The sequence below is a fragment of the Rhododendron vialii genome, chromosome 3a (genome assembly GCF_030253575.1).
Source record: "Rhododendron vialii isolate Sample 1 chromosome 3a, ASM3025357v1".
Taxonomy (NCBI): domain Eukaryota; kingdom Viridiplantae; phylum Streptophyta; class Magnoliopsida; order Ericales; family Ericaceae; genus Rhododendron; species Rhododendron vialii.
In genome coordinates, this window is record NC_080559.1 from 32,852,498 (window position 1) to 32,879,145 (window position 26,648).

The following is a 26,648-nucleotide window of genomic DNA, read 5'->3' on the forward strand; positions in this document are numbered from 1 at the left end:
CTTATTTTTTAGTTCTAAGACTCTCTTAGGATGTCCATTGAAAGGCTTTGGAACCAAAAATTTATTACGACCATTTAGGATGAAATGATCAGAAAAAATAGCATCTTTGTACTGATTCAAACGGATTGAAAATTGAAATACTTATTTTCGTAACTATATTTTTTAATCTATAAAGGACAAAAAAAAAAAAAAAAACAGTCGTATAAACATGATCAATTGAAACATTTTTTTTTTCTTAATTACTTTACAAAGCCTAAAATTAGACTCGAACCTATTAAGAGAAAAAAAAATTCAAACTAGAAAGAAAGAAAATGAAAAAAAAAATTAAACTGGAAAGAAAAGGAAAAGAAAGAAAGAAAGAAAGAAACTGTAAAGAAAGAAAGAAGAAAAAGAAGAAAGAGAGAGAGAGAGAGAGAAAGGGGCGGGGTAATTCCGGAAAAGGGGTGGTGGGGCCGGGAGGGGTGTGTGTCAGGGGAGGGGGGAATAGCAGCTCTCAAATTCCACATAGTGGTACAGGCTAACACCGAGTAGGGATGCTCCTGAAACAACTAAATAATCACTCAGTGTCCAAGGTTGACAAACTGTACAAATCAGGAAGCCACAGGTGCATGTTTTTTTTTGGGTAAAGACATCTGTATATAGTTCTGTATAAATTAAAGATTCTGTCTTTTATCAGTTTTCTTCTTCCTTTTTAGAAAATTCTAAAATCAGATCAATAGGCTGATAATAATGAGTATATAAATGTGTATCAAAGGATGTATAAAGTACACAGAAATACATATTTTCTTTGTCTTTTACTAGCATGTTTATTGCCAGTAGCAAGACCGTTTTAATAATTTGGTTTTGGGATCAGTTTATTACTGGGAGATGAATTGCCGTATTCGGGGAGTTTATTGCGGAGATAATTGAGAGAGAGAGACGCTTGGACTCGTCTTTTTCTAGACAGTGCAGTAAAGATAGGTGGGAAAGGACCCAAGTGGAGAGATTTCGGGATCTAATCTCCTCTGTTCTGAAAATTTCTATACTTTTGTGCCGAGAAATTTTTCAACTGTTGAATTGTACTATTTTTTTATGTTTTAAATCCAACGACAAGAAAACCTTCCCATCAGAATGCCTCTACAATCGTAGTCGGCATTCTAAGCTAGGAGGAGGCAAGCAATTTAAGCAAATGAAGGGAGGCATTACAGGCCGACTACAAGAAGCAAAGCTTTGTAGACTCAAATCCCTCGGCATAAAGGTTTTCGGCACAAAGAATTCTACCTCTAAAATTTTTTGTCACCACGCAATAGCGGAATATATAACAAAAAAAAATTATTAGGGCAATTTTATATGTATGGAATCACTTTTGCAGTCCCCATCTCTTATTTTGTGGAGTGACTTTAGAGTCTGTGCCCAAGGTACTTGATCAATGCACATGTACCAGGAATATTCTTTACTAGTCAATTTTTTTCCTTAACGACAAGTGGCGATTACGTCATCGTGACAAAGAAAATAAACACAACACGTAGTGTGCATCTTATACAACTAGAAAAAACAAAAAAACACCATATCGCACGCGTCTTAGTCTTGAACTAGAGCAAATGGGATTGAGCACCGGTCAAAAAATAAAATATCGAAGATGCTTTTGATTTGCATACACACACTTGATCGGCAACCTCGTTAAACAACCACACATTCACGTGGAATTCATACCATTTGTGTTGAATTTCACGTGAACGTGTGATGGTGAAAACCCTGTGAACACCCCAGGACGGTGCTCCGGAGAAATTAATAATGAGAGGGGGGCCATGCGGTTGATTCGAGCTTCATCCTTAACCACCTGTAGGGGAGTAATGCAGTTAAATAATAGGAGTAGTTTACAAAGATGAAGATGCTCTGGACTTGGACTTGTTGGATCAGTGCGAGCTGGCCTATTCTATTTGGACTGACTTCTAGCAGTTACATTCTCGTAAAATATACATACAACACAAACAAAATTACATTGTTATGTACATGCATAGACATATATACATCAACCTCAACCAGATACAGTTCTTCACTTGAATAACTTCTGCAGGACAGTTGGTGAACAAAGAAAAGGATTTTTCACCTTCTCAGTTTCAGTATTCTTCAGGAGATAGAGTTTCAAGAGGGCCGGGCCGGCCACTTTCCAAGCAAATCTGCATCTACCGATATCTCCAACTTTCTCTGCATATTCATAAACGACATTGTAAATCGCAAGGGCGTCTCTGTATATTTCTTCAACATCCCTCTTGCTTTCTTCAAACTCCGGGGCACGATAGAGCAACTAAATTCAAACGATGTTTAATCAACAAGGTGCCGGAAATAAATTGAGCTATGGGAAAACATGAAATCGATCATTACCTGTTTGAAATTGTTTGTCACTGCGTTTGCGGCCACGTTCTTTGCATCTTCGTCTTCCAACTTCACAGCCGCCGACATCTCGTTTCTGTAGTCCTCATACCTCTTGCCCCACAACATCCAGCTGTCCTTTGAGAGTGGAACATCGAAAAAGGGTAATTTCAAGATTTCTACATCTACAAAGCAAGGAGAACACAGAGGTCATTCTACTAAACTATAAATCATAATCCCCTCTGACCGTAATGTTTTGTAGGACATTCAAGACATGGCAAAAAAAAATCCACAACCTCAATCTTGTCCCGTTAAGTCGATGTCTAGTGATGGAACCCAGGACCAAAAATATCATCATCAAGGAATTTAAGCGCAAGGACTATTTAAATAACTCTCACCATTCGCTGGAAGATCTTCGGATTGCAAGAACTTTTCTACAGTGTCGTAAATAAGTCCTAAAACAGAAGTGGAGTGGTAGCTGTTTGCCCTTCCCATGTAGTGGGGAAACTTTTCCGCCTTCAATTCATCTGGAATTACCACCTGTTTCGAAAGGAAACGAGAGGGTTTAGGGAAAGAACTGCTGACATCAAGAACACAATTAAACAATCTTTTTGAAGGGTAATATTGTGAAGTATTGTTAATCATAATCCAACTCACTCCAACGCACAACCCCTCCCATGTCCTTGCACAAACTGGCCAACGTTGGAGTGAACCACAAAAAGCGAATAGCAAGTATAGCCGTTAACTAGACACATGGGCATACATAACTAAGGATGTATATATTTATGTACTTTAGCCATATTACAAGGAAAGCAAATCAAGTTCTCTTGTAAGACACTTGGCACTTAGACGAGGGGGTGGGAATAATGGGATATCTGTTTGATCCTTTCCATCCGACACCGGTTGCATAATTGAATTTAACATTGTCATTATGTAAACCTTGTATACACAGGATTGCTGTAAATTAAGTTTATGCCTTCTTCTAAACAATATGCCTATTACTACCATTTTATCTCACAAACGCAGCTAACATATGTTCTAAAAGCCGCTAGGCGCTAGTCAGACAGTCGGCCACCTTTGAGAGATTAATCGGACTAATCAGCAATTAATCGGACTAATCAGCGATTAATTGGTGCATATTAATTAGTAATTGGCAATTAATCGTTAGTCGGACCTAATCAGATGGGCCCGCCAGCGATTAATTCCTTGTTTTAGAACACAATTAATTATTTCAACTGGATTAGAGGTTGTAAATTAATCGTTAGTCGGATCTAATCAGATAGGCCCCGCTAGCGATTAATTCCTTGTTTTAGAAAACAATTGATTAGTTCAACTGGATTTGAGTAGTTACAACCTCTGTATACACCCATACCCACACCCAGCACCCGCACACCAGTCGGTGTAAAAAATCTTAGTAACACTAATTTCCTTTACAGTTAAATGAAAGATAGACCAAGTTGTTCTCAATCTTCTTCACGAGAGGAGAAGCAATAACCCATTTATTCGATTCCTCTTGTCTACTTATCTTTTACCCAAATAAGATACGTCCCACTGCTTAATAGGATCCCATCCACTATGCAATGAGCTTCTTTTCTTTCTTCACACATGAAGCCTCTCAATCATGTGGATCCAATACACCGCAAAAGAGAAGGATCGTACTCCTAGTCCAAAGTCAAGAGGGCAACAGCCCAGATTGAACGCTAAGGTCTCTCTTGTCTCGTATGTGGATTATTAAATCTTGAAGGGGGCAATAACAGTTCCAACAGTTTAATCACCATTCACCAAGATGCATAAACATTTTTCATTTTTGTTTCCTAATGATTCTTTTCCTACTTAATCTTCAACAGGTTTCTATTCAAAAAGTAGAGTATGAGAAACTAATGTCTAAAAGTTGGACTTGGCAAAAATAGTATTGACCAATATGCAAAAAGCTACATGCAAGATTGCAGGGGATGATGTTACATTTTTTCCACTTTTTGGAGCATCTAAAGCATCATAGTATGTATCTACCCGCACACCAGTTGGTGTAACAAGGAATCTTGGTAACACTAATTTCCTTACAGTTAAATGAAAGATGGACCAAGCTGTTCTCAATCTTCTTCACATAAGGAGAAGCAATAACCCACTTATTCAATTCCTCTTGTCAACGCATCTTTTACCCGGTTAAAAAACGTCCCAAGCACTGCTTAAAAGGATCCCATCCACTATGCAATGAGCTTCTTTTCTTTCTTCACACATGAAGCCTCTCAATCATGTGGATCCAATACAGCGCAACAGAAGAGAAGGATTGTACTCCTAGTCCAAAGTCAAGGGAGCAACAGCCCAGATCGTATCGTATGTGGATTATTAAATCTTGAAGGGGCAATATAACAGTTGGACAGTTTAATCACCATTCACTAAGATGCATATCATTTTGTTTCTTACTGATTCTTTCCTACTTAATCTTTTCCTTCAAGAGGTTTCTGTTTGAAAAGTAGAGTATGAGAAACTAATGTCTAAAAGGTGGACTTGGCAAAAAATAGTATTGGCCAAGATGCAAAAAGCCACATGCAAGATTGCAGGGGATGATGTAAGTTCAAGACTTACCTTTTTTCCACTTTTCGGAGCATCTAAAGCATCATAGTATGTATCTACCAATTGATGCATTGTCACTTTCATTCGTTCTGTCTCCTCAGCACAACTGTCCCCCAGAATAAGAAGTCGGTCCATAAATGCAGTCCAACTATCAGCAGCCACACCCATAGAGTTACTGGAGAAGCAGAAATTACATAGAAACATTAGCAAAACGGATAAATTCTTAGCCCCGCTTGTTTGATTGGAGTAATAGTAAAGGGGCATATAATCCCATAGAATGACTAAATCATGCAGGAATAACTGATAGGATTAGAAAAACCAATCTCACACAATGTGGTACATACAACACCAAGATAAGGTATTAATTCACTGAACCATCAATGGCATGGGTTTAAATAAATGCTCATTACAGTCTCACCAATGACCAATCAAGCATGGCCTACGGTTATATAACTAGACAAACAAATGTTTCCTTAGAGATAATATGAAGTAAGAACTACATCTGCATACCTCTGTTGAAACCTGGTTTTTTTGAACAACTTAAAGAGCTCGTGTTCTAACTCCTCCTCGGAAAGCTCGTTTGGCATTTTACTACGAACGCTTGGTGTGGAATAGATACGCCTCCAAGGTTCACTCACTTTGAAACTTTCCAACAGCTGGATAATGCAACCAAAACGTCAAATAGTTAACAGTCATATTTTCCAATTTCAGATGAAACTCAACAAAGGACATATAATTTCCATCAAATGTTTATTGGAATTTGAACAACAGCACACATGCAGAATATAAATTGCAACCTCAGGGTTCCTAGAGATCCAGTACGTGTCCCCATCAAAATCGCCATTTGCAATTTCATTAGCTACAGATCTCTCACCCTTGGTTGAAAAGAATATGGCGTACTTGGCATTTCCAACAGTCTCTTCCAACTCTTTCACATAAACAGCTTCCAAACGATGAATGTCTCCAAAATGAAGACCAGGGTTGCGGTAGACTAACAATTCTCCCGAAATTTGACCATTGTCTCTGCAGATCACATTAGAACAGCAAAGGAATGAATGATCAGCTTTTCAATAGATCTGAATTCTAATATCCTTGTATAAAAGAGTTACAACAGTTTCAACTGCATCTACATGCATAAGAGCTAAAAATCTAACTCTTGTATGAAAACATTTTGATGCAAAAAGATTTGATATGTGCTTGCCCATGGAAAGCTTATTTCATTTAAGTACACCCATTTTAGCCACCAGTACCGGGATCTCGGGGTTTAGATTGGGTCAAGACCTATCATCAGCAATATATGCACAAAGTGGGTGCCTTCACGTTCGAACCTACAACCTCAAAGTTAACTGCCCTCAGGACATCCAACTTTTTTTGTTGTCTCACCTTCCCATTATTCCATTACCCCTGATTACTTTCATCAATTAAATTCCATTCCACAACCATGAATATACATACAGGATGACACAAACTTGATGGCTCTTTAATTTTCCAGTTGGATCCGTCGTGCCCATTAAGTAGAAGCTTTCTGTAACAGGAAGCTTGCCGCCTTTTAGCGCCTTTCTTTCATCCTTTGCCAAGTCACATAGACGATACTGCAGGTATGGTTCGTTTAGAGGAACTCCAGATAAGATCATTCTTGCCAAAGTAAAATCGTCATCTCTTTCTCCATGGTTCAAGGCAGCTGCATCAAGAAAACGCATAAGCAAAATGCAACTCAGAAAGTATCAGCAATTCAGCCATCAAGGTAAAGTGGGAATTAACATAGTACGGAGTAAAGGCGGGCCAAATTATCCGAACTGGACTGCAGTGGATCACTTTCTGAAAATTTAGTAGAGTTCTCATGGAAGAAGGGAAGGAAATGAAAAACAGAAAAGAAAAAAAAGAGAACATTACCACATAAACAAATAACCCTCTAAAAGACTCATCAATAAGAATGGAAGTCTTCAGACTTATGTCAAGAGCAGCAATTATATATGGTCTCATCAGAAGGAAAAAAGGATTAGAAATTTAGAATGTGCAACAACCATACAACAGCAAATTGGATCCTGAAAATTACCTCTTAATGCGGCACGCGTTTCGGAGTAAGCACTCCCAGTATCCTTCAACTCATTTTCCAGGATTTTTAGAAAAAACTCTTCAGGGACTCCTCCATAGCTAAGAAGTGCAATCAAGTTTTTCGACAGAAAAGCTCTCTTCGGTTTATGGCTGACATGAAGAATGAAAGTTGAAACTATCACCTTTAACAACAGAGGGAATTTTTCCTGGATACTTGACACCACTCATGTTAAAAATGATATAATCCTAATTACGTACTACAACAGTAGCAACAATTGTCATTTAGTTCCGAAGTCCTGAATGAATAATTAGATTGTTTGCCAAATTCGAGTAAATGATAATTCATGGTAACCAAGGCACCAACATCAGCAGCAGCAATAATTTTGACCAACAAATCAAGTATTGTAACCCCATAAACTATACGAAAGGCATAAAATTTGAACCCTAAATTGATCATGTGACATCCATGGAATTTGAAAAGGACCAATTTTAACCAATTGGAGCTAAGCTTAGATGGCTGGAATTCTTTTTCCTCACAAAGAGGTCAAGGCTTCAGATGTTGACACGGGCAAGATCCCCATCCCATGGCTATGACCTTCGATGTACAAAAAAAGTGCATCAACTTTTCCATTAATTTGAAGACAAGTCCCAGCACCCAGCATAGGGCCTACTTCCTGCACATCATTTTACTCTTCTTCAAGGTGGGGTTCCCATTAAATGGAAATTTTTCTTCTGCTGACTTCCGAGACACCATTCTTGGTAGACAAGCTCGTCAATTTTCCCACAAGCAGCTATGCACCATATGTTTCATTTACACAACATCTCAATTTTGTACATATCCAAGAAGCATATTGACTTTACACTGGGCCGGCAGAAAGGATGCATCATGGCAATATTTCAACTGAACTAAGATATAGTCAAGCACGTCCTAATCATGCATGACCATGGAGGAAAGCCAATTTCACAAAACTTCAAAAAAATGAGAACATACAACTAATTAACCAGATGTTTTGAACGATGGGTACCTGACTGCAACAATCTCCAGGGAGTTAAAAGATTGTGCATTTATAAGTCTCGGATCAGGTTCAACCTTAATCATCGAGGGCCTAATTTGAATTGTGTTTTGAAGCTGCAAATATCAAGAGACAGGAAAGTAATCAACTTGAAAAAGCTGTACCAGGAACTTTAACCAGTACGCAAGATGTGAGAATAAAATGGTAAATAGCAACAATACAACATTTAACAACATGAATTCTACAAACCTTTCCTTCTGGGACAAAAGCAGAAACTATTTTTTGAAACCTCAAGTGCATGAACTACGAGTCCTCAATAGATTTCTAATTTTCATCCTACTCTACGTCTCTACCTCTCCCATCCACTCCACAATCAAAACTCTATTGCACCTCATGCTCATCAACAAAGAATAGCTGGATCTCTGAGTGGGTTGATATTTGACATACAAATCATCTGATTAGAGTTTCACACATAATAACCCACTCCCAGCACTGTTGCGCAAATACAACTCAACGAAATCAGCCTCTCCACAAAAAGGTGAGGGGAATGCCGCCTACTACTCACTTTCCAGAACCCGCTGCAAGTGGGAGCTTTGTTAACTGCAAATGACCTGTTCACTAAGTCCTATTCAAAACAACAAAATAAAAAAAAGCTTAACTTTGGTTGACAGGGTGGTGAACTGCTGGTTTGATATTCAAATGTATTCTTTGTTTGAATTTGGTTCAAAACTTCAATAAGAAGGATAAGGCATCCATGTTCTGCATTTCTTTAGTTTTGTGCATACCGATGCTCTGGACTATCAATGAAGGAAGCATGGTAATGTGCACAAAAATTGAATTAGGTCTCTAGGCCTACCCTCTCTGATGTAATTTGGCTTTGATTTAGAGGCATGGTTCCAAGGCAAAATAGGTATAGGGGGCATTGTTTCAGTGGTATTCTGAGAGCAGCCACATTGTGCATATTGCCAAAGGTTAGGTCTGTTTCCAATCCTCCCCCACCCATACCCCCAATGATTGGGAATTACATGGATTCTATTGTTGTTGCTTGAGGGGAAAGAGAGAGAGAGAGAGAGAAAAGAAGGGGAAGACTATTTTAGTTTAAAGTCATTATAGTGAGGGTTTTGTGTGGCACAAAGTAACTAGAGGTTCCTACTTTTTTATGCCAGAGGATTCCATGTAAAGACAAGCCACAAGGGAAATATATAATGTAGATGTACAGATAGCATATAGCATAACAAAGATTGCAAGATTATTCCTGGAGAGTGCCTAGCGTCACAACATAGACTTATGGTGTTAGATATTTGCTTGAAAGGACAACATAGAATAATGAAGGAGACTGGACGCCCACGAACTAGATGGTGGTCTCTAAGAGAAGAGAAACTAGAGTTCGAGGGCAAGATGCTTCAACAAGCAGGGTGGGCGTTTGAGGGTGATAGTAATAGTATGTGGAATACAATGGCGGATATTGAAAGAAGTTCTTGGAGAGTCAAAGGGTAAAGGTTTTATAACTAAAGAAACTTGGTGGAATGATGAGGTTCAAAACATTGTAAAAGCAAAAAAGGAATGCTTTAAAATGTGGCAAAAGGATCGGAATGAGGATACTTAATAGTTATAAACAAGCTTGCAAGGAAGCTAAGAGAGCCATTAGGGATGCTAAGATGGGAGGTTATGATGATTTTTATGCTAGACTAGATAGTAAAGATGGAGAGAATAACATTTATAAACTCGCCAAGCTGAGAGAGAAGAAAACTATAGACTTCTCTCAAGTTAAGTGTATAAAAGTTGATGATTCGAGGGTGTTGGGTGAAAGATGAGGAGATCAAGGATAGATGGAAAATGTATTTCGAGAAGCTGTTGAATGAGAAACACTTGGACATCTTTGGCAAGGAGGGATTTCGTGGCCTTAGTGAGAGTCTAGAATACGAGTTTTATCGTCGGATACAAAAGTCTGAAGTGGCCAATGCTTTGAAGCATATGAGAATAGGTAAGGCCATAGGGCCCGATGGTATTCCTAATGAAGTGTGGAAAAGCCTAGGTGCAATGGGGGTGTCTTGGTTGACAAAGTTATTCAACAAGATTATTATGACTAGAAGATGCCTGACGAGTGGAAGAGGAGCACCTAAATGCTTATATTTTTTTAAGAATAAAGGGGATATTCAAAGTTGCAACAACTATAGAGGCACTAAGTTGGTGAGCCATACAATGAAGCTATGAGAGAGTTATTGAGCATCGCTTGAGAATGGTGACAACAATGTCGGAGAAGCAATTTGGATTTATGCTGGAGAGACAATGAAAGCAATTTATTTGTTAAGGAGGTTGGTAAAAGAGTACAGGGAGAAGAAGAGGGATCTCCATATGATTTTTATAGACTTAGAAAAAGCCTATAATAAAGTACCCAGGGATATCATTTGGTGGGTTTTAGAGCGAAATGGAGTGACAAAAGGATATATCGATGCGGATAGGGACATGTATGAAGGTGTAGATCTCCACTAGGAGAAAAAAGTGAATTCCCAATTACAGTAGGGCTACACCAAGAGTCAGCTTTGAGCCCTTACCTTTTTGCCTTAGTTACGGTTGAATTGACTAGACATATTCAAGATGATATTCTGTGATGTATGTTGTTTGCAGATGATATTGTCCAAGTGGATGAAACTGCAAGGGGGGGTAATGCTAAATTAGAAATTTGGAAAGAAGCATTGGAGTCCAAAGCATTTAGGATAAGTAGGAGTAAAACTGAGTACATGCACAGTAAGCTTAGCGACAATAGAAGTGACCAAGCAGGAGAAGTGAGGATTTAGGATCAAGAGATACCAAAAAGTGAGCATTTTAGGTATTTACGTTCAATTTTTAGCAAGGATGGAGAGATTATGGACGATGTAACCCATGGAATCCAAGTTGGGTGGCTCAAGTGGAGAGCCGCTTCCGTTGTATCGTGTGATCGAAGGATACCTAACAAATTGAAAGAAAAATTTTACAAACTGCTTTTCAACTAGTGATGCTTTAAGGGACAGAGTGTTAGGATAAGTGGGAAAAAAACTAAGTACATGCACGGTAAGTTTAGCGACAATAGAAGTGCCAGGCAGGAGAAATGAGGATTCAGGATCAAGAGATACCAAAAAGTGAGCATTTTAGGTATTTACGTTCAATTTTTAGCAAGGATGGAGAGATTATGGACGATGTAACCCATTGCATCCAAGTTGGGTGGCTCAAGCGGAGAGCCGCTTCCGTTGTATTGTGTAATCGAAGGATACCAAACAAATTGAAAGAAAAAATTTACAAACTGCTTTTCAACTAGTGATGCTTTAAGGGATGGAGTGTTAGCCTATCAAGAAGCAACAAGTGAATATGATGAGTGTAGTTGAAATGAGGATGTTGAAGTGGATGTGTGGTAAGACTAGGAGTGACAGACTTAGAAACAAAACTATTCATGAGACGGTAGTTGTACCTAAACTGACATGGATGTCGTGATACGAAAGTACTTGGGCTTACTAAATCTAAGAAGAGGTAGTCATAGACAGAGCTCAATGGAAAAATAGGATTCATGTAACCTACCCCAATTGATTGGGCCACAATGCTCGGTTTGGTTAGGCTTGGTTGGTTTACAAATAATAAAAGGTGGCATTGTTGAATTTTAGGAAAGATTCATTATATATTATTCCATCCGCCCCTTCAATTTAGTTCATTTTGGGAATTCAAAACTGTTAAGGAGACATGTAGCAACTGCATTCATAACAAAATTGAAAGAACCCTTTATTCTCAACTTTGAATATATTCACATTCATTTGTTACAGAAAGGATAATATTGAAAACTAAATACATAATTTGACTTTTCAAAGATAACTAACAATCCCGAATGGAAAGATGGACCAACCATTTGGAGCAAACGGATAATTTTTCTAAGGTGAGATTTCTTTTCGTCGTACAGAGGCCTAAAAACAAGTGTTCTAAAACAAGGAATTAATCACCCGTTGGTGGAGGCCTATCCAATTAGGTCCAACTAACGATTAATCGCCGATTACTAATTAATATGCGCCGATTAATCTGATTAATTGCTCGAAGGTGGCAAACCGCCCAACTAGCGCCTAGCAACTTTTAGAACATTGCTAAAAACATCTCCAAGAGAGGAAGGAAAACCTTATACTACCAAATATAGAGTTTTCTCACATGTATACCAAGTTGAAGAGACACTAGAACTAGCGCATAGCATACTTACCCTTTCTTTAGCTTGTAGGGACCCACACTTGGTAAAGGATTACTTGTTTAACGATTAGAATGGAATGTACTAGTGAATCTCATTTCACTACTTCCTTTGGATATAGCTCCAATAGAATCACTGAACAATGAGGATTTTTTCCCTCCGTAGTTCTTGAGACGGGACGCGGGGGATGATATGCTTGAACTGAATAGGAAAAATGTTAAATGTACCTTTTTATTGAGAAGAAGAGTTCCCTTGACGGCAAGCCCATTGCGGAACAAACGAACCTGCATCAGCAAAGGCTAGAAGAAAGTGGAAAAGAGGCATCCAAAAACAAGATTAGGAAGAGGAAAAAACCATGATCCCCAATAGCATATACCACCAGCAGATATTAAAGACACGTACCGGTTCCCTAGTATGAGCTTCGGACCCTTCCAGTTCTGGTGATTTCTCCTCACAGTTAACATGATCGAGAAATCTCTGAAGATTAGAAAGTGTGAAGCCAGATAAGATTGCAAGAGCACAAGAAAAGTACCCCGAGCTGATGTAGGGAAGAGTAGATGGAAAAGAGAGAACAGATACAAAAATTACAAACTCCAACTTTAGCTCAAAAAATTTATAACTTATAGTTGTTATCAACTGTAAACTATCGGGTTCCTCCTTTTTAATGTCTTAAAATGACAACCTGGCATCATTGAAACTAATGACAGAATATCTCTTCAGGAGTATTTCTAATAAAGTTTGACGGAATATCTACTCGAGTATTTCTAGTATCAACTGTAAAGTTTGTTGTATGTTCTGCAATCATGCAACCCCCAAAAATGGCGAGAAAAAGTGGCTCTTCAATAGAAATGCAAGTTGAGAGAAGGTTGGCTTATGGATATGGTCCAAGGCATCATCATTCACCATGAGCAAGTGGCACCCAATTTTAAGTTTGTGTCCGATACTTCGGGTACAGTAGCTCGATAAAACAAGGGAGACAACAAAGAAAGATCATGAATTCCCTATCCACATGTAGCAAACTTAGATGCACAATGAATGAGCAACTATTCGAATTATGCAACCAGTAAACACTGTCCTATTCAAAGCAGTAATAGAGCTATAGAATATACTAATCAAAAGATTTCAAGGAGAGGCACCAACGAGGAATATTCACTAGATCTACTAAGGCCCTGTTCCGCTAAGGGTTCTTAAAAAATAAGTACTTATTTGCAATTGAACAAAAAATTATTTCAGTACGTCCATTATTTTTAAGCTCGAAAATTGCAAATAAGTACTTATTTTTTAAGAACCCTTAGCGGAACACACCCTAATAGCCAAATACTGGGTTAAAACCTTCATGGGAACAGTTAAAAGTAGATGATATACTAAATAGAGAAAATAATTCCCTATTAAACACTGAAATGTACTACAGCCTCTTACGAACAGACTTCATCCTAGAAAGACGCACCAGTTACTTTATTTTGGTAGATTATTAGACTTGCATACAACTTTCCATATAAAAGCACTTCCAATTTAAGTATATGGTCAGAAAAAAACAAGTACAAAACATTACCTCAAAATTTCCATCCTTTATGTACTTAGCTCTAGAAAAATCTTTGGGAATCTTCAAAGCTAAATCTTCTGAAATAAAGCCAGTTCCATCGGTATGTATGAGGCGTTCTCCCTCTTCATCACGGACAATACATTCATTTTCATCCTGTAATTAAAACAGAAAAAACAATTGATCTTCATGGCAAATGGAACAAACTAGAAAAACATAAATGAATAAGGTTGTGTGAATATCAATGGAGAAAAAAGACGAGATTATACACGGCAAGGAGTATCTTCAATTCTTTCAATTGTTACGGAAGCAAGATCAACTTGAAGCTTTATGGTTGTAGATAAAATAAGGGAAAACCTGCATTTTCAACAGTTAACAGAAGCTCCATAACTTCAGAAAAAGGAGTCCTATAAGAACAACAATTACAAACAACCACCAAAAAAAGGAAGTTCTAAATAGTTTAACCTAGCCATATATTTCGCCATTGTAGGGACCATGTTTGCATGCATGAAAAGAGACCTCGCTTCATAGACTGATTTGTTTGCCAAAATATATGGTTCTCTCTCCTCGCAAGGGGCAAGAGACTCGAATCGTACAAAGATGCATTTAACAGACGATGAAGTTTGGTTTTTCTTCTTCTCTTCTTTGCCTCCATCTTTAAACACTGATCAATAACAAAAGTGAGATATGTATGCCATCACAAGAGGAATCTCAGAAAATTAGCATGAACACGCATGCAAAAAGGCAGTAAATCGATTATCGATAGAATAGCTATGAAGTTATTAACAACTCAAAAGCAGCAATTCTATAACTCCTTCCACTGAAATTTCACATTCTATTTCCATTTCCAATACCCCACGTTCCTACCAAGACAACCTACAAATGTTCCAAGTAAAATATTGGAATCCTGGATAGACTACTATTATTACCCTTCTATGACGAGCTCTAGATGAGTTGCTTGGGGTTTTGGATAAATACAAGAGCACTCTTTAGGTTTGATTACAATCAGTCAAGGCTTCTCTGACCATAAGGGCCACATAGGAGCTTTAAGAGGCAAATGGCAACAATCATAATCTGACAAAGTAGCTTAATGGAAATTGAATCCTTGATAACCTATGCCTTTATTCAAACAAAAAAAAAGCTCAAAAATAAAAATAATATTAAACCGCCTCCTTAGGTAAATAAGAACATATGAATCAAACAAGTCTAAAGAAGCGTACAAAATTACTCGGCCAAACTACGGTCCCAGCATATTGCAAAATTAGTTCAACAGAAAATCCAAAGGAATCCCACCTCAGTAATATGTTTCAGAAATTAGGAACAAAGACAGCTATTGGGAGATAAAGAGAAGTAAGATTGAGGATTTAACGTGCTTCGTGCTAAGAGCATGAAAAGGAAAATCACCAAAAAACCGATAGCGCCTCAGGCCAATGAGAATTCCTTGTTTGGCCATCGTATTCAATACAGCATCATAATAACTTGAGCCAACCATCTTATTAGTACATTCGGAGGCCTCTTCCACAAACTTCACAATTAAAACGTTGTCATCACCTAACTTCCTCTGCAGGTGAGTTCTCGTGTTGCCCAAATATGGTCCCTGAGTTATAAAGTCGGTGAGTGTGATGATTGACATGTTCAGTACAAAACAAATCAGAAATTGGTATATTAAAATGAGATTTATTTCACATGTTCCACGAAAGGTAAATGTGGTGTATTTATTGTGCTGGTCATCATAGACTGAAGCCACATAAGGAAAAAAAAAACACATTAAACACCCTTTGTCGCCAACAGTACTGAAACCTACAAAAAGTTATGCGGTTCTATCCTGCCAAGCTATCAAAACCACCACTGAAACAGAAAATCAAGATCCAAAACCAAGAGTAAAGCATGGACCATGTCACCGACTCACCATTAGAATCCAAAGAGAGAGACCGATGGTAATTGTATTCAGCAAGACGAGAATATGTTATAAAAACCAATGCTTCGTAATATAGGCAGTAATCTTAGGCAAACCCTAACAAGTCAGGAAAACTATACTGCCCTTAAATGTAAAAGAAAAATACTCCCTCCGTCCCCATTCTTTTGTCCCTCTCTTATTCCAACCAGATAAAAAACTAATTATAACTTTAATTGGTAATGTTGTTTATATGCAATATGGATCTTGTTATCTCAATGAGCTCTTTTAAACAATGTTTTCAAAATCACCTAAAAGATTATAGATTGAAAGATATAATCAATTGAAAAGTGGCACAAACTCCCAAAAAGGACTAAAGAATTGGGACAGAGGGAGTAACAATAAGGTACATACTACACTCCGTACACAATGTTCCCCAAACTCAGGATAAGAGCGCAAAGAGCGTCGTGTGTTTGCTAACAAGAAAATGAAAACCAGCAGAAACAACTAAATACTGTGCTATAAAGCCAACATGAGTCTAACACGAATTGCATGCATAGTGGATGTGATCACTGATAATTAAGGTGCCTATAAAGATTGGAGAAACAACTGCAGTCTATATGATGGCCTCAAAAGGAAAGCAAAGCTAAACAAACTCACATAACAGTGTGAGTGATGAACCAGGGTTAAAACAAAGGTACTACCTTGAAAGCATAACTGCCATCTTGATGAACATGACAGTGGTATAGATGAGTCTTTCTAGAATCCCAGTCCAGATACTGCAACACAAGAGAGAGAAACAAAGCAGAGTTAGTGCATTGGATGCCAGAATCCACACCAACTGATGCTCCATATATATAAGCTTATGTTTCCCTTGTCATTTGTTTGAAAAATACAACAATCAATTGGTGTTGATTATTGTTCTCTCTAATTTGAAAAATCGAAATTCAATTACACAAATGGGATCATGAGATCCCCAAAGGACAAGGTTCAGTCTAAAAAATACAAAACATCTAAACTATTATTTAAATACTCCAAACACTTGAAACCAAAAGAGTACTTCCAAACAGAGAATAGAACTTAGTTGTTCTATATATAATCAAAAAATTACCAATGTGCTACTTCAAAACCATTTGTGGTGCCATTTTTTGAAAGACTTGAGACCAAGGGCACTTGAGAGCATCTATATTATCTATTTTTATAACTTTCATGAAGTTTTTATTTCTCGAAATAGGTGTTTTATTTTGAATAAATATTTTCCCCCAATATAATTATCTCCACAACATCATATCTACAAATGGTAAATAGTATAATAGTATGTACATATGTTACAATTTCAAACCAAACAGAGATGCAAGTCTTAATCAAGTTGGGTCAACGACATGAATCTGTTTTCTCAATTGAGCTCCAACGAGGGCATATCCGTAATACTCCCTCCGTCCGGATTTAATTGTCCTTTTTGGGAGTTCGTGCCATTTTTCAATCGATTATATCTTGTAATTTATAATATTTTAGGTAATTTTGAAAACATTGTCTTATCTTATAGAGCTAATTGAGATCTATCAAACAAGATCCATATTGGATATAAAATTCATTACCAATTTAAAGATATAACCCATTTTTTATCCGATTAGAATTGAACGAGAGACTACTAAATCCGGACGGAGGGAGTATCATAAAAGTTATATCTTTTCAAACTACCACCCATAAAAAGTCGATTTTGGTCTACCCCTCCCCTAAGTGCTACCATCTACCATAAACATATCACTCCTCTTAACTACACGCAACGATGGGTCTACAATAAGCATAGCCAAGCCGCCTTAATTATTTTTCGCCATCTTATATGGATTGTTGGTGCGAATGAACTGAACAAGTCCAACAGTTGATTGTTCAAGCTCAGTTCAAAAACTCAATGAGATTGACTTGTTTACAAGGTGAGCTAATCTAAAACAAGCTTAAATTGAATCGATCAAAAAAAAATTTAGTCAAACAAGCCAGTAGCTTGTTCGAGCTTGATTTGAAAGCATAACAAGTTCCAAAAGTGTTCAAACTTGGTTTTTTAATGCACCAGACTGAACTCAAATGAGCTTTTAACAAGGGAACACGTGCTCAAACTCAAGCGGTTTGAGCTTGATTTGAAAGCATAACAAGTTCCAAAAGTGTTCAAGCTTGGTTTTTTAATGCACCAGACTGAACTCAAATGAGCTTTTAACAAGGGAACACGTGCTCAAACTCGAGCGGTTTGATTCATTTATCAGTCTTACCTTACCATCTACTCCAACCATATGTTACTATCGCTATTTTAACATATTAAGCATGAAATGATGCAAAAGTTTTGCAAAAGAATGGGGAAGTGGGAAATCAAGTGCATTTTGCGGGAGGTTAGAAATTCACGTGATATTTGATTTATTCCTTGGGAGTTCCGCATGGATTAGTGCCAAATGTTGCAAGAAACATTAAGTATCCCCATGGATTAGCCTGCTCCACTTGGGACAGCACAAAATTTCAATACACAAAACACATAATGAATTGCAAAATACTAACATGTCGTGTAATGGTTGGCCCAGTATAAAACCGGTTCAGAATGTGCAGAGCCAAATTAGTTAATACTGTACATGACTTTATTAATACCATTTGGAGTTTACGCAGAGATCAACTTGGATACGCCAATTTGTGCTTGAATGTTGACATGCCACCCTAGGTGAGCCAATCATGTGACTAAGCTGAAAAGCATGAACACCTTACTTGCTATACCAAAGAGAATCTCAAGACACTTGTACACAGAAGTCAGAACCACATAGAACAAATCTCTATCGATATGCATTTAACAACTTTTCCTCATTGTATTTAGCTATCACTTCTGTTCTAACAAAATCTATAAACAGCACTGAAGTTTTTTTACTGCCAAACCCATCACTAACTTGGTTGGCAAGTATCACAACCAGTGATTGCATTTTGGCCAATAGAAACTGAATTTCACTTTTAAGATTGTGACCAGGAAATGGTATCCAAGTTTCAGAAAAGGAACTCCAAAAGTTCCAAATAGTTGTTGAAAACATATATACTATGAACTAACCAACATTAAAGTAACATAAAATTAGCGAAAGAAACACAAAAATAATGCAGGGAAAGGATTTTTAAGGAGACAACACAGAAAAAAAAATCAATTAGAAATTACAAGCTAAATTAGTTTCCAGACAATTATACTGGCATGTTTTACACTGTAGGTTTGTTACCACTTACAAACCATGAGAATAATGCACTGAGAATTCTCGACTGTTTGAAACAACAATGTTTTTTGGGCAGTTTATCAACTCAAAAAAATTTAACTTCGAAACAAAATCATAATATAGACCAGCAAATGAAATCATAGTCACCTGTATCCGGTCCTCTTTATTGATGTTGTTCTTACCAACGGCATCCCATACTTCCGTCTCAAAATCCCTCATTGGAAGATCTTTGAGCATCATAATGTGATCTACTGTTATGAGCTCCTCCAGCTTCCTCCTGCACACAAAAAGCAGCTGCTTAAAAGAAACAAAGATAATTACACAACCAATCTTCTCATTACCATTATTATCTTCCAGAACCTTTCTTGAGTGAATATCTTTGGAACCTAAAATCTTTTGCACATGCCAATAGACCACAATAATCAGGGACCTGAATAGAGAAAACATTACCTCCCAGCGTAACTCAGTATCAAGAATGCTTTCCTGAACTCCAGGTCATATAGGGCCATCAGGGGATTATTTTCCCCAATGCTTGCTGTCCCCAAATTCGTAGAAGGCGCCAATAGCGCACGCTTTGCGATTGGTGAGTGAGGACTAAAACCATCTGTACCCACACAAAAAAAAAAAAGTGGAAGAACAACTTGATATTCATCCCATCTTACAAACTGCATTAACAATTTTTCAAAAAACGAACGGAGAAAGAAGGAACGAACTCCTCATCATAGTAGATGCATTCAACACAAAACACAATAAAATTCTCATCCCTTTATATCCGTCCTAAAATCTAGATTTTCATACTAAACAAGCTAAATCCGGACATTAGTAGCCAATTTACTTTAAAAATCAAGGATAAAAAAAGAAAGAAGGGACCAAAATGCTTTGAAACATCTGCTCTGATTCCTCTGAATCTCGTCGACATTCTGTAAACCAACGATCCTATATACATACAGCTTTACTTTTTGTAAGACAAACCCAACAAAGCATGTACATCATATCAGTGCGTGCCCTCTTCCAAAACTTGCACCAGAAACACCAGAAATCATGGTAAAAGTTGGCAACAAAGACCCAAACATTAGGATATCTATTTGTAGATGTACACATACAGATGGTACATGCATGTCACATGCTCGAAGGTAATGTATAATATCCCCATGCTTAAGTAGCATAACTAACATACCCATTACCCAATAAATTACTCCACAGGCCATGCTGGAAAATATAAGTATTATTTCCAAAAGAGAATCCCAGTAGGGACCGCCCTCAGTACTACACAAATAGCCACATAAACTATGGTCCCTTAAAATTTTCTCAGGAAAAAAAGAAAAGGAAACCGAAAAAAGAAGAGCTCATCTTCATAACACAAGAAGTGAAAAAAAATCATCACACACACACACACACAAAAAAAAACAGATTTTCTAAAAAAAAAATCGAGGAAACTTGAAAACTAAGATTTAGGCTATGATGGAGATGTTTAAGAAAAATCAGATTTAAAGATTTCTCATAACCTTCTGTAATTTAATTTTCTTTTAGCTTCATAGCTTGTAGTACAAAAACCTCAATTTTTTAGTTTTTCCCACAAGAGGGATCGAAATGATGGTGTTTACGTTAAACTATGTTCATATATGTACAGTTTTACAAGTAGCGTAACAATTTATGAACCAAAAACTGAAAACTAAATACAAAAAAAAAAATCCGGGAACAAAAAAAACTGAGGCTTTTTGTGAAAACAACATAGCCTTCGCCCTTCAGCAGGGACCAGCAGAGTTTCAAAACAAAAACAAAAAAAAAAAGACAAAAAAACCTTGCAACTGCTTAAACCCGCAATAAAATTTTATTATTGAGAAGCAAAACCCACAAATTAAAGATTGTTTTAACAAACAGCTGCTTCAAAAACAACTGAGAACAATGAAGAAGAAGCTAAAAGTTGCTTTTTTCGAGCACGCCCAAAAACATATGAAAGCTTGAGAAAAAGAACAGAAAATTAAGCGTGAGTCTAGCTTTGAACTCCTTAACTCCATTAAGGATTAACTGGAAACTTAATTCCCGCTTTCTGGAGCTCCTGGGAATTAGATTTAAAAAAAAAACCTGGACCGGCCCGTACTTCTCTAGTCTCTAGAAAAAAGAAAGGGTTAGTGCTTACTCGGTGAACCAACGGGACTAGGGCTAATACTAACAGCACTTCGTTTCGAAGGAGAGAGATTTCCAGTTCCTCGACTACGAGCGTTCTTGGCCATGAAAACAATGTCAGCGCTCAGACTTTTTCTTACACTTTGGGTGGAGAACTTCCTGAGTATGTCGAGTGAGGCTTCTTCGCCGAGCTGATCGAGCTGCCATCGGACCGCACCGTCCGGCGGCGTTTGGCATTGCTCTGCGCAGATTCTTTGGATCATTTGTTCGACAGACGGGGGAAGGAGGGGCCCGGTGAGGGTGGAAGAAGGGGAAAGGCTCGACATTATGATGTCTGGTTTGTGAGAAGATTTTGGGGTGGGGTTTTGGCGAGGAGGGACGGGGGTTTTGTTCTGTTTCTCCGGTGAAGTGAAATTGTGGGAAAGGGGCAAGGGGAAGTAAAGTTTTTTTGTTGAGAATAAATTTTTTATACCGTCCGTATAAACATTTGTTTCTTCCAAATCAATTGCATTGCGACATGTGTCAAAATAGTGGTCCTCATTAATAAAATATGGCAACGTGACGTAATACAATTGATTTGGAGGAAACAAATATTTACACCGGCGGGCGGTGCAGAGAATTTATTTTTTTTATTTTTTTATTTTTGATAAGTCAGGGGAAGTAAAGTTTGTTTTGTGGTTTTTTCTTGTTTACCAAACAGAGCCTATAGGTGTGCACTGTTGGCCTTTGTTTTGTGGTTTTTCTTATTTATCTCTATTCACTTTTTTTCATAGTATTTTTTAGTTTTACGCACCATCTTTGTGAATTATTGATTTATTTTTTTCAAAACGAATGATAAAAGTTTTAAAAAAAAATTACAACTTTTATTCAAATATTTTTAAACAATATTTAAGATAAAACCCAAAAAATAGACTTTTAAAATTTTTTCCTTTGATATTTCTATAAAAAAATTGGATAAAAATTTGAAAAAATACATTTTCAATCCCTCCCTTCGAGACAAATTCATAATGCATAAACACAAAACTATCAAAAGCGGGAAAAAAAAAATGAACAAACACAAAACAAGAAAAAGTCAAAAAAAAATACTGACTACATATAGCGACGTTTAAATTCACTGACATGTCCTTCGCCCTTCAGCAGATTTTCAAAACAAAAAAACAAATTTGCAATTGCTTAAAGCCGCAGTAACGTTTAATTATTGAGAAGCAGAACCCACAAACTTAAGATTTTAACAAACACAGCTGCTTCAAAGCAACTGAGAGCAATGAAGAAGAAGCTAAAACTAAAAGTTGTTTTTTTCAAGCACGCCCAAGAACATATGAAAGCTTGAGAAAAAGAAAAGGGTCAGTGCTTGCTTACTCGGTGAACCAACGGGACTGGGGCTAGTACTGACAGCACTCCGGTTGGAAGGAGAGAGATTTCCAGTTCCTTCGCTACGGGCTTTCTTGACCATGACAACAATGTAACCGCTCAAACTTTTCGTAATAGTTCGGGTGGAGATCTTCCTGAGGATGTCGAGTGAGGCTTCCTCGCCGAGCTGATAGAGCTGCCATCGGACCGCGGCGTCCGGCGGCGTCTGGCGTTTCTCTGCGCAGATCCTTTGGATCATTTTTTCGACGGAGGCCGGGAGAGTGGGCCCGGTGAGAGCTGGAGAAGGGCAAGGAGGGCTCCCCGACATTGTCTGTTTTGTTCTTCTGTTTCTCCGGTGAAGGGAAGCTTGTGTTACTTCCTGGAAGGGGAAGTTTGTGGATATATATATATATAGTCAGGAGATGTGGATCGGAGCTCCGGTCCGCACCTTTCTATTTCTCATATTTTCCGATTGAATTTCAATGATCCGAGCCGCTCAATGTGATCAGAACGTGATTTTAAGGGTGCCAACTTGAAATCAGCAAAAAAAATAACCGGAAAAGGCTTGATCTAAGCAGTTTTTTTTTAATTTGAACGGTTCAGAAAAAAACTGCTTAGATCAAATCCTTTCCGGTCATTTTTTTTGCTGATTTCCCTCCGGTACCCTTAAAATCACGTTCTGAACACATTGAACGGTTCGGATCATCTAAATTCAATCGAAAAATGGAAGGTGCAGACGGGTGCGGACCGTAAGGGTGTGGACTTGATCCGGACTCTCTCTATATATATATATATGCGTGCAGTTTTTGTTCCGCTGGGGGGCTTCTGCTTTTTTTTTCTTCAATAATTCTAGTGATACATCCAAATTCACACTCAAATACACATTTATACTCACATGAGGAGTGGGCTCCATACACATACTAAAATGTGTAGTGTGTGTGAAACCCACTACTTATGTGAGTGGACATGAGTGGTGGATATGTGTTTAGGTGTGAATTTGGGTGTGGTACTTGCACCCCTCTTTTTTCTTTGGTCAAGCGGAAAATCAGGGGGCTTCTGCCTTTGTTTCCTTCTTTTTCTACCTCTACTTCTTCTTTTCTTGACCGTTGTTGTTGTAGGTTGATTCTCATGGAGTAATGGCACTGAAACTGGGCCCGACTAGATCAGTTTTCGTATCTCGGAGAATCTTTCGATTAGGCTGATGACGGTGACGAGTTTCCTAAAATCGGATGACCCAACTTTCGGAGCAAATTTATTTTAACTCTTCAAAAATTAATGGAGGAATTTCAAAATGACGTCATTTTGTGTATTAACACAGTTTAATTTTGAAGTTTTTTCATCAATTTTTAGAATGTTAAAATCACAATCCTTTTTTGAAAATTAAATTCTACACTCTGATTGACTCCTCTCCAAATCTTAAAGAATTGGAAAATCCTCTAATTATTTTTTAACGGCTAAGAATATAACATTGAACATAACCTATCTAAATAATTTGAGAATGAGCACTCATAATTCTTTACCTCTCAGCCATTTCAACTACTGCTCCATCGGTATTCCGTCCATTTTAAAAATGTTTGTCTTGTCCGCCAAACAACTTAAAAATAATACTTCCTCCGTTCCTTTTTAAATGTTCTATTTCGTAACTCCAACTTATTAAAAAAACATCATCATTATACCTTTCACATCAACTTTTTTCTCCGTTTTTCCTACTTATCCATTATCATTACACTTTTTATTCACTAACTTTTCAAAATGGAATCTACTTTTAGGGACAAAATAGACAATGTACCAATTTTTACCCACTAACTTTACCAAATGGACACTTATTAAGGGACAGCCCAAAATGAAATACTGAACTATAATAAGAGGACGGAGGGAGTACTTCTTTTTTTCGAAGAAAAATTCAAACTTTTTAAACAAATCAAAAGATTTTATTTTATATAGTAAATTGTTGAAAATTTTTAGAATTTTTCTTGAAAAAAAATGTATTGTTTGTGAGATTTCATTTTACGGAAAAACAAATATTTTGGAACGAGGGGAGTAGTTCACAATTTTGCCTCCGCAAAACATAGCTACTAATTAGTTTTTGTTAACTGTGATGATTAAAGATTTCAAACACCAAATTATTATGGCTAGGGCTAAGCTATCGCGGGAAATGAGTAGTGGGCATAGAGGAAAGGAGGACAAAAGAGGCAGAAAGCAGTGGTGATGGCTAGTGAAGGGTTGAACGAAAATGGAGGGAAGGGGCGGTGATCAATGGTGTCTGGAATAACGAAGGGGAAGTGAAATTATTTGGTGTTTCGCTTGATGACAATGATTATGTGGCAATTAATAATCTTGGCCGTTAGATTTTATAGTTGCCATGTGTTGCCTTATTAATAGGACTTGAGGATCATCAAATTTCCCTAGGATTGAAGAGGAGCCAAACTCACATTTTTTGACATCTACACTGGTTTTTTTTTGTCTTTTAGTAAAAAAATTACATACTCTTTCAACACTAAAATCCAAAAAAAAAAAAGTGTAGATGTCAAAAAATGGAGTGTAAAATTCAATTTCCCAATTTTTTAGAAATTGAATTTGGCACTCCAATTTTAACCACTTCATTCTACTATGTGTCATGATCATGTCAGAAAATAAAACTAAAAGTGGAATGTCAAAATCACATCCTTTAAATTTATTTTATTAAAGATAAAATTCAAAAAAAATCAATTTTTTGAGGTTTTTGGATATTTTTTTTAAACTTTTTCGATTCTTCTTTTTGAGACCAATCAATAATCTACAAAAAAAAAATAGGTGGAAAACTAATAAAAATACAAAAAAATTTAAATAAGAACAAACCAACTGACACTTTTACAAGACATTTCCTGCTCTACCACTCAGGAAAAAAAAGTTGATTTTCTTCCATAGAAACTGAAAAAAATTCGTCATGCTCCCATTGAATATTGACTCGTAAATTGAAAAATATATAAATTACGGTCGTTAGATCAAAATCGCTCCAAAAAATATGAATTTGTTAAAAATGAGATGTTTTCACCATTTTTTTTTTGACAACATATCACAATATTACCTACCATAAAAATAAAGCTCCCAAATCGAGGAGCATCTGCATAGCAATTGCCGGACCTGACACCTTTCTGTAATATGGATTTTTATAATTTCTTACACTGTTTACGCGTCAGCCACTTTTCTTTGCCAGCCCCTGTCAATCGTAGTAAAGGAAACATAAAGTCTACGGCCACCGCACCAAAATGAGGTGGCCGGCCACCGCATTCAATGTGGAGCCCACTCCAGACCTCGAACGGATGATCCGAGTCGTTCAATAATTTAAAAAAAAAATACCAAGTGGATAATGCGATACATCAGCTCGATCCGATATGTGTAGATGCTCAGATCAACCTTCTTATCTTTGGAAAGTCGGAAAAAATGGAAAGATCAATTTTTCTGGTGAGATGAGAAGGTTGATCCGAGCACCTCCACATATCGGATCAAGCTAATGTTCCGTGATACCCACTCGGTATTTTTTTCTAAAATTATTAAACGGCTCAGATCATCCGTGAAAGACCCAGAATGGGCTCCATACGACGTACGGTGGCCTGCCACGGTATTTTGGTGCGGCGGCTGTAGCACTGCTCTAAAGGAAATTTGTGCTTTGTTGAAGTTTTGAGGGATGATAAAAAAAATTAAAAATATACTCCGTATTAAATTTTTTTCACTAGCGGTGAAAAACTTCACTTTTTTACTACCGTCTTTTTTGGTTCTACTGTGTATTTATTGTTGATCTGAACCGTTCATCTTATAGACCCCATATAATATTGTATCTATGAAAAAAATAAACTTGATTGGAGTATCAATGGACACTTTATCTTTATTATTATTGACATAAATCGGATTGTCCATTTTATAAACTAAAATTTTAATTTTGATATATCTATCAACTTTCAATGAAACTGATTTTTTACATGGCAATACTATGCTGCAAGTCTTTAACATGTAGGGGTGTACACGGTCTGAATTGGTCCGGTTCTCTAGAAAACCAGTAACCGGACCATTTCAAATGGTTCAGAAAATTGAGAACCAGAACCTAACCAATATATGATTGGAACCGAACCAGAACCAAACCGCAAAACCGGTCTGGTTTTGGTTCGGCTCCGGTTCCGATTCTATCTAATTAGCATCCAAACCTATCACCGGTGTGTGAGAAAGAGAGACGTGAGATTGAAATTATAAAGACTAATCCGTTAAATAAGGTTGCAAAGAATTAAAAGAATAAGAAGGTAATCTATTAGAATAGAAAAAGAAGAAAGAAAATAAAAAC

General features: G+C 37.2%; 1 protein-coding gene and 1 non-coding gene across 5 annotated transcripts; one reads left to right on the forward strand and one right to left on the reverse strand.

Moving 5' to 3' along the window:
- Positions 1 to 1,793: 1,793 nt before the first annotated feature.
- Positions 1,794 to 22,722, reverse strand: LOC131320125 (probable RNA-dependent RNA polymerase 5). Of its 4 annotated transcripts, none has more exons than XM_058350719.1 (19): positions 22,343 to 22,722; positions 19,307 to 19,460; positions 19,004 to 19,133; positions 16,331 to 16,405; positions 15,137 to 15,329; positions 14,198 to 14,396; positions 14,002 to 14,089; positions 13,745 to 13,888; positions 12,595 to 12,669; positions 12,420 to 12,491; positions 8,007 to 8,110; positions 6,983 to 7,131; positions 6,382 to 6,607; positions 5,724 to 5,949; positions 5,437 to 5,582; positions 4,939 to 5,101; positions 2,751 to 2,892; positions 2,365 to 2,537; positions 1,794 to 2,287 (listed from the first exon to the last, which is right to left on the reverse strand). In XM_058350719.1, exons 1-19 carry the CDS (start codon positions 22,659 to 22,661, stop codon positions 2,036 to 2,038), a joined length of 3,030 nt encoding a protein of 1,009 aa, XP_058206702.1. In that variant the 5' UTR covers positions 22,662 to 22,722; the 3' UTR covers positions 1,794 to 2,035. The 4 variants fall into 4 exon arrangements, with proteins under 4 accessions (XP_058206702.1, XP_058206703.1, XP_058206705.1 ...); XM_058350720.1 differs by lacking the exon at positions 22,343 to 22,722 and adding an exon at positions 20,997 to 21,417; XM_058350722.1 differs by lacking the exon at positions 22,343 to 22,722 and adding an exon at positions 21,124 to 21,252.
- Positions 8,796 to 8,903, forward strand: LOC131321457 (small nucleolar RNA snoR100). Its single transcript, XR_009198503.1, has one exon. It is a non-coding gene; the product is annotated as a small nucleolar RNA snoR100 (small nucleolar RNA).
- Positions 22,723 to 26,648: the final 3,926 nt, after the last annotated feature.

What these genes read in the sequence shown, in the direction of transcription:
- LOC131320125 (XM_058350719.1), bottom strand. Translation starts at nt 22,661, where the DNA reads ATGTCGGGGAGCCCTCCTTGCCCTTCTCCAGCTCTCACCGGGCCCACT. An exon ending in ATGGCAGTTATGCTTTCAAG is followed by an intron (nt 15,330 to 16,330) that starts GTAGTACCTTTG and finishes TTTATAACTCAG; the next exon opens with GGACCATATTTGGGCAACAC. An exon ending in CGAAGATCTTCCAGCGAATG is followed by an intron (nt 2,538 to 2,750) that starts GTGAGAGTTATT and finishes CTTGCTTTGTAG; the next exon opens with ATGTAGAAATCTTGAAATTA.